Here is an 8,753-nt window from a genome sequence, read left to right as displayed (position 1 = left end):
CTGCAGAAATATTTTTGGTTAAGACACAGATGGTAACAGATGTACGTTTTTATTCATAAAAGGTTTTTTTTAAATACTTGGTTTATAGAATATTACAAAGTCAAATTGGAAAATATTTCAAATTTTAAGATGTTAAAAATAATAAAGAATTGGTTTCTGGAACAAACTTACATTTTGGAACAGAGTAAAAAAGTGACAGTAATAAGTCAATAAATAGATGAATGTGAAGTTTTGACTAGGTGGTTTTATTTTTTACTAAAAAATGTATATTTTTAATTTAAAGAGTCTAGGTTTTTTCCACAACGCATATAGAATTATTTGGTCCTAAAATATAAAGGAAGAAGGATAAACTTGTCCCATCTTAAACATCTCAAGATTATACTTTCAGGGATCATTTCTACAGTTCGTTACTAGCGAAGTTTCTCTGAACGTGTAGAGTACCCACATTAAACATCTCAAATCTTATTTCCATTTAGAGCAATTGCCTTTAGGTCTCATCCAATCACAGACTATACTATATTTCTTAAGTTTCACTTCTCAAGCTTCAGTTTTGTCATATGTAAAGTGCTGATAGTAGTATTTCCCTAATTGAGGCGTCATGAAGATTAAATAAGAACCAGTGTAAATCATTTAACATAGTAGCTGTCAAGCAGTGGTTAATTAATATTAGTTGTCCTCCTGAAGCTCTAAGGGGAGCTTAAAAACTTTTAATTTCTTACAAATCAAAACCACAATAAGACACCACCTCAGACCTGTCAGAATGGCTAAAAGTAACCACACAGGAAACAACAGATGTTGGTGAGGATGTGGAGAAAGGGGACCCTTCTTACACTGTTGGTGGGAATGCAAACTGGTGCAGCCACTCTGGAAAACAGTATGGAGCTTCCTCAAAAAGTTGAAAATAGAGCAACCCTACGACTCAGCAATTGCACTACTGGGTATTTACCCCAAAGATACAAATGTAGTGATCCGAAGGGGCACCTGCATCCCAATCTTTGTAACAGCAAAATCCACAATAGCCAAACTATGGAAAGAGCCCAGGTGTCCATCGACAGATGAATGGATAAAGAAGATGTGGTATGTATATATACAATGGGATACTACTCAGTCATTAAAAAGATGAAATCTTGCCATTTGCAACGACATGGATGGAACTAGAGGGTATTATGCTAAGCAAAATAAGTCAATCAGAGAAAGACAATTATATGATCTCATTCATATATGGAAATTAAGAAACAAAACAGAGGATCATAGGGGAAGAGAGGAAAAAAATAAAATAAGATGAATCAGAGAGGGAGACAAACCATAAGAGACTCTTAATCATAGGAAACAAACTGAGGGTTGCTGGAGGGGAGGGGGGTGAGAGAATGGGATAACTGGGCACTGGGTATTATATAGGACTGATGAATCATTGACCTCTACCTCTGAAACTAATAATACATCATATGTTAATTAATTGAATTTAATAAAAAAGTGCCTCTCAAATTAAAAAAAACTTTCAATTTCTATGTTTTTCCTTATTTTTTTAAGGCAACATAATTTTAATTGTTCCAAAGTTTTGCTTATTTATAAAACTATGGGAACTTCAGAAACATTCTGCTTTATAATACCCAAAAAAACTTCCTATGTATAAATACTGGTTCTGCTGTAAACCCACTTCATTATTGCTGATATTTTGGAGATGGAGTTTTAATAAAGAGAGAAACCAGGATGATTTCAAGATTTTCGGCCAGAAAGATTTTAGCATTTATGAAGATAGGGATGGCTGTGGGAGAAACAAAGTGGAGTAGAGGACACACGTTATTTAAAATAGTATTTTGGTCACGTCAAAGTATCAGCTTTAGGCATCCTGTGGAGATGTCCTCTTGATATTTTTGATACATCTGGACTGGATATTTTAAAAATTTTGATAATATATTAGTTTAGCAATTATTAGTAACAATTGTTATTACTGTCCCCGCAACTATATCGGGAAGTAAATGTTCAGCAACTGGGGCTTTCTGAGTCTCTTGAAAAATCCGCTAATATAAAAGAATTTTCCAAATGTTCCCATTCATCCTGCAGCTCTGGGAACCTAGAGCGCCCGCATCCAATCAGCTTCCATATCCCCAGCGCCGGCGAGTGGGAGGGGCTCCGATGGATTAGGTTCCCCTGCTTCTCTTGCTTGGCCACGTCTGACGCCCTGCAGGTCCTTGAAGGTACATAAATCACCTGCCTATTCGTTGGCAATAATTGAGCTTCTTATTCAAATTTATGATTAAAAAAGCTTGAAAATACATAGCTTAAAATCATATTGTTTATCCGTTCTTCATAGTTTTTTCTTTTGCCGCTAGGTAGACAAACTGCCTTCTAGAGTTGCGGACCTGTAATTCTCTTCCCGGCGCACGCGCCGGCGAACGGGAGGGGCGGGGCTGTTTCCGGGTGGCGCGTGGGGCTTGAGCTCGAGAGAAGCCCCTGCCGCCACCAGCATGGAGACTTTGTACCGCGTTCCGTTTTTAGTGCTCGAATGCCCCAATCTGAAGCTGAAGAAGCCGCCCTGGGTGCACATGCCGTCGGCCATGACGGTGTACGCTCTGGTGGTGGTGTCTTACTTCCTCATCACCGGAGGTAACTCGAGCTGGCTGGGTCCGAGAGGCCCTGAGACGCGGAGAGCCGGCCTGCCGCGGAGGCGCGTCTGTTCCGCTCTCAGCCCCGCGGGGGAAGCGTCTCTGTACTCTCGATCTTTTCGGAGGGTGGAGGGAATTTCTGGGGTCTCAAGTATTAACGGCCCAAAGGTTTATTTGCCCTCACGCCCTGTTCTGTACTCTGAGAGGCTACTCTCATTGTTCTCACTGTTCTCACGCCCATTGCCTTTCCGCACCTCTAGCATCTTAGCCTAGGGATCCGAATCCAATATATCTTTCAAGCCCATATTGTTGCTCTCTTTATTGCTTGCCGTTAAGTTTTTTGACAGAGATCCTGGAGGAGTCTAGTCTTGTCCGTTGTACTTCCATGGTTGGTCAAGAGCGTTTGGGACTTTTACTTTATCTTTGTCTATAGTCCCTGGAACCTTGGAAAAGACTTGACAGTCCTTAGGTTTGTTAGCTCACACCTAAGGGTCTGGTGTTGCTTTTTTGCCCCGATCAACAATAAATGTCAATGGAATTTTCCGAATTCACGGTTTTGATAAATATTTGAGGTTGGAGTTAGATTCTCAGAAGGTAAGCAAAAGTTGAAGAGCAAAAGTTGAGAATTTAAAGAATTAGGAAAATAGCAGTACTTATCTGCAGAATGTCATATCCTGTTTTTTGGTTGTTGCTGTTGTTTTGTTTTTTCAAATACAAAGTTGCAAAAGGGGCGTTGTTTTGTATAGTGATGAGTTGGCAATCCAGCTAGTCTTACAGCCACCACCCTTTGAAGCCACAGATTCAGGATTTACTCAAGACTGTTCTACTGTACTTCAGATTTGGGGATGTGGAGCACTTAATTTGGAAGTTATAAAATTGAAGTTTAAAGATTAGGGACAGCAAAAGTGGCTCCGTTTTTAAGGGACTAGCCATAGACATATTTATTTTCATAGATGTGAAAAGAATTGGTACTGAAGAGGGAAGAATCTGAAACTATGAGGGCTTGGTACTAGAATGTGATTTTGAATCTATTCCCCACTCTCAATTCAGAATCATGATAGTTAACTTGTACTCATTTAAGTAAAATACATTTTGAATATTTTTGATATTGGTAAGATACTGTCCTAGCATTGCATTAGCATTAACATTTACTCAGCACATTAATAGGTACTGTACTGAATAAATGAAATTTAAAATGCATGTGATTAAAAAAAAAAATAATAGAGTCTTCATCTGCTTTTATCTGCTAGCCTCTTTCTCCTAACCCTTACTCCCTTGGAGCCCAAGGCTTTGTTAGAAGCCTCACAGTTTTCCTTCTGTCCACTTATTCCCTGTTGATTGTTGTAATGGGGAGATTCTCCGCTCCAACCCCAGGGGCAGATTGCAAAGGATACCTTTTAGTGGCCAAGGCCATGAGGTATCTCATACAAGGAATCGGTTTTGCCACTGGAAAGGAGTCTCTTCTAAAAACTGTGAGTGTACCTGTATAAATAAATAATATTTATTGCTGAGAATTATTCAGCAAATAATGCATTGAGCCCCTATTAAATTCCAGGCACTTGGTACTGGGAATAATAGTCAATGAAACATAAGGATGCTGTCCTCCTGAAGCTTGTAATGTCATGGTTGAGACAGGTTAAATATCACAAATCTTTTTCCACTGAATTATTTTTTTCATTACAAATTACCAGAGATTCATTGAAGGGAAAGAACAAGAAGTTACGAGAAAATAATGGGAGTTGGGAACATCATTTATATTGGAGTGTGGTTCTTAGGGAAATGACATGTTAGCCAAAAATCTGAAGAATTGGGGGAAAGGAAATACTAGGCAGAAGGAAAAGAATGGATAAATATGGAATCAAGAGACCAATTAGGTGGGTTTTGTAGTTGATTGAGACTAACTATGTTGGTGGCAGCAGAGATGGAGGAAAGTATAATGAAAGATAGTTTGGAAGTAGATTCAGTAGGTTTTGATGGATTGATTGGATGTACGGATTGATTGGAGAGAATGAAGTATGAAGGAATCTTAACTTTGAGCATCTGAGTAGATGGAAGGGTCATTTTCTGAGATTGAAGAGATGAAGATTTTTTGGTGGGGAACGGTGAACCAGAGGTCACTTCAGGATATGTAATAATTGGACATAGCCAACTACAATTAGCTGGCTATGTCAAGTTTGCTGCTGTGAGTTTAGAATTGAGAAAAGAGGTCTCCATTGAAATTGGTTAATAACAGATTTTTTTTGAAATCCTCTCGTAAGCCAGATATTGAAGAACATAGAGAAAGTCCCTGTTCTTAGGGAGCTTACATCTAATTCTACTGGTGCTAACATTTGATAGGTATTGGCACACTGACCATCATTAATCATCAGCACATGGAATTAAAACCCTGGGAAGGGATGAGATCAGTTCGGGAGAGAATGTAGAAAAAGAGGACAGTGGATCAAGCCCTAAGGAACTCCCAACATTTAGTGGTTTTATAGAAGAGGAGGCCCTGCTAAAGGTGTAACAAGAAAACGTGGACAGGAGTGTCACAAAAGCCAATTTTCCTCCAAAGAAAATGGATTTAGTAAACTGGATTGAGTGCCACTGGGAAGCCTCCTAAGATAACTGAAAAATGTCCTTTGAATTTGGCAACATGGAGATTACTGGCAACTTTAGCAAGAGTAAGATCAGTGGAGGCAGATGCCAGGTTGGAGTGAGTTGAAGAATGAAGGGTAAATGAGGAAGGGGAAAAAAGTTTACCTTTTTTTTTTTTTTCTTTCCAGAAGGAAGTCTGAAGGGAAGTCAGACTTTGTTTCAAAAAGGAAGTATAGAAATAGGATGTTAACTAGGAGGGTTTGGAGTCAAGGGAGAGTTGATGTAGGGAAGGAGAGGTTGAAAATATAGGCAGGAGGAGAGCTAGCCAAAGGATCCAAATCTGTGAGAAGGTGGAAGGGGATGGAGTCCTGATCATTGCAGAAGGAATCCCACGTTGATAAGAGGAGGGACTCTTTTTCTCTTGTAGCCGGAAGGAAGGAGGTAAGGATGGATGCAGATGCTACTTTATAGATTCGGTGGTGGTGGAGAGATTAGGGAATTCCTGTGTGATTGCTTTGTTAGTCAAGGGTGAGGGAGACACAGTCTTATTATGCTTAAGAAAAGCTGGAAGTGAGGATGTTGGAGAATAGTAGAAAAGGTAAAGAGTAGATGTTGGCAATGGGAGATTGGGGAAACTATTAATGTTGATGGACATTAGTATTAATGATCACAGTGACATTGTGACCTAAGTGATGGACATTAACGTTAATGATCACCAATCTCTAGTATTGCTTATCTGCTTGTTGGTATGATTTAAAAATGTCTCCTTATTTTATATTTAAGCAAGAAAATTTATCTAATTACCTCTCAATTGATAGAAACATATCCAAGCATACGTGGAACATTTTCTTGAACTAAAATATAGCCTTAATATTAAATCTCCTTTATTGTGGAGAATTGGAGTATCTTGATTATTAGAAACAGTTACTGAATGAATTTCTTTTATCAAATACCTGTTTTAGAGATAATATTCAAAAATACTGAGTTGAAGTTTTGAATGGTTTATCTAAAGTTTAGGAGATTAGCTGGGTTTCACTTGATTATCATAATATATCACAGCAGTCCTATTGAAATATAAATGAACCTTTAGAGACATGAAAACTCTAACCCTTTTTAAAAATTAGGAATCCAGGGGCTCCTGGGTGGCTCAGATGGTTAAGCGTCTGCCTTCGGCTCAGGTCATGATCCCAGAGTCCTGGGATCGGGCCCCACATTGGGCTCCTGGCTCAGCGAGGAGCCTGCTTCTCCCTCTCCCTCTGCCTCTCTCCCTGCTCATGCTTTCTCTCTCTCTCTTTCTATATCTCTGTGTCTCAAATGAATAAATAAAATCTTAAAAAAAAAAAATTAAAAAAAAATAAAAATTAGGAATCCATTCTAATCTATACTATTGTCTTTCATATAGGAATAATTTATGATGTTATTGTTGAGCCTCCAAGTGTTGGTTCTATGACCGATGAACATGGACATCAGAGACCAGTAGCTTTCTTGGCCTACAGGTAACACTTACCTTTTTGAATGGTTTGGTGGGAAGGAAGGTTGCTTGGGTATGGATGTTTTCTAAAAATGTAGTGAAACCTGTGAGTCCATCTGCATTTAGGTAATACCTAAAATGCTAACTTCAGAGATGGCAGGAAGTGGGCAAGAATAGAAGTATGTTACTTATTTATAGGAAATAAAATATTTCACAGTGATTGACATGATTGCTTATTTAAAGGAAGGTATTGGTTTAAAATACATTTTGGCTATTCTGGGGATCAGCAAACTGCGGGTACCTATTTATTTGTACGTCATGTTTTATTGGAGCTAGGCATGCCCATTTGTTTATATACTATCTGTGGCTGCTTTCAAGCTACAGTGGTATGTGTGACATAAACCATGTGGCCTGCAAGCCTAAGACATGTACTGTCTGGCCATTTAAGAAAAAAGTCTGTGGACCCCTGGATTATACTATCAAATAAAAAAAAATAATTTTGGAGATTTGGGCATTCCATTTCAGTAATGAAACACCATTCCAGTGTGGTTTGGTTCATCTGAGTAGTGCTTATAGTTCTGCTTTCTAAAATCCACTTGAGGGGCGCCTGGGTGGCTCAGTCGGTTAAGCATCTGCCTTCGGCTCAGGTCATGATCTCAGTGTCCTGGGATCGAGCCCTGCATCGGGCTCTCTGCTCAGCGGGGAGCCTGCTTCTCCCTCTCCCTGCCGCTCCCCCTGCTTGTGCTTGCTCTCTCCCCCTCTCGCTATCAAATAAATAAATAAAATCTTTAAAAAATAAAATAACCTCCACTTGATAACTGTCTACCAAATATAGCTATATATTTGCATTTACACTTATTTTAATGGTATTCCTGCATAGAATATTCCCGAAAAGATTATTGTGATTCTTCGGGAGTGAGGGAAGGTGATCTTGATGGTAGGGGAACCCTTCATAGTGTTGTCATTGGCACTGTTTGAATTTTGAGCCTAGTGCATGTATTGTATTTTCAGTTAAAGCAATTAGCTAACAAAAAATACCTTCCGTCACATATACCTATGTATAAATTATCCCTTTAACAGAGGAATTTGCTTTTTGGGGATCCATGAACTCAGAGTTTTGAAAGCTCTGTATTCCCAGAAAAATCAGATATACATATATATAAAAATTTGCATATAATTCTAAGGGTTTATAGATTGCTGGAAAATCCTTGTGGGGTTCATGGAGCCCTGGGTAAAAACACTTTTAAAATTTTCCCTTTGAAACAACATTATTTTTATTGATTGATTATTAAAAAAGATTTATTTGTTTATTAGAGAGGGAGAGCGTACACACACGCGAGTGGGGGGAGGGGCAGGGGGAGAGAATCTTCAAGTAGATGCCCTACTGAGTGTGGAGCCCCACGCGGGGCTTGAGTCCATGACCCACTGAGCCAAAACCAAGATGTTTAACCAAACAGATGCTTAGCCATCTGAGCCAGCTAGGTGCCCCAAGAGGTTTATTAATTCTCATAAAACTTCTAGAAACATTTCTAACCAAGTCAGAATTTGAAATTGATAATAGAAATTTAAATGCCATAATTTTTAAAAGCTAAACAAAAGTTACGGGTAAAGAGTTCATATATATACACTAATTGGCTTTTTAAGCTGATAAAATCTCAGCACTGATTTTACATAGATAGTTGTGTTAGTTGAGGTTTTAAAACTTTATGAATAAAAGCTCCATGAAGACACAGATTTCCGTTGTTGTATCTCCAGACCCTAGAATAGTGCTTGATACATAATAGGCTCTCAATAAATTTTGTTGACAAGAATACACAGAAATGTGGTAAAATAGTTTACCGGTAAGAATAAAAAATTAGCACAAAAATATTTTAGCAGAAATAGGAATTTCAATCTAAAGACAAGTATTTTATTTTTCTGGGAATTTTCACTTACTGTTTCGCTGTGGTCTTTTTCAGAGTAAATGGACAATATATTATGGAAGGACTCGCATCCAGCTTTCTGTTTACAATGGGAGGTTTAGGTTTCATAATCCTGGACCGATCGAATGCACCAAACATTCCAAAACTCAATAGATTTCTTCTTCTATTCATTGGATT

At 38.5% G+C, this 8,753-nt stretch overlaps 1 protein-coding gene and 1 pseudogene across 1 annotated transcript; both read left to right on the top strand.

Annotated features, from left to right (window-relative positions):
- The first annotated feature begins 372 nt into the window (after window positions 1–372).
- LOC115940212 (small nucleolar RNA U3) lies at window positions 373–450 on the top strand (annotated as a pseudogene).
- A 1,944-nt stretch (window positions 451–2,394) lies between these two features.
- OSTC (oligosaccharyltransferase complex non-catalytic subunit) lies at window positions 2,395–8,751 on the top strand (the record flags this gene model as incomplete). Its single annotated transcript, XM_081813126.1, has 3 exons — window positions 2,395–2,607; window positions 6,586–6,679; window positions 8,613–8,751. Coding segments are annotated over exons 1-3 (372 nt in total), but the record flags the coding sequence as incomplete, so codon positions are not given.
- Between the last annotated feature and the right edge of the window lie 2 nt (window positions 8,752–8,753).

The sequence above is a fragment of the Leptonychotes weddellii genome, chromosome 2 (assembly GCF_054177405.1).
Source record: "Leptonychotes weddellii isolate Sample4059 chromosome 2, ASM5417740v2, whole genome shotgun sequence".
Lineage (NCBI taxonomy): Eukaryota > Metazoa > Chordata > Mammalia > Carnivora > Phocidae > Leptonychotes > Leptonychotes weddellii.
The sequence above is the reverse complement of the archived record's forward strand: the minus strand, read 5'-3'. Positions and strand labels throughout refer to the sequence as shown.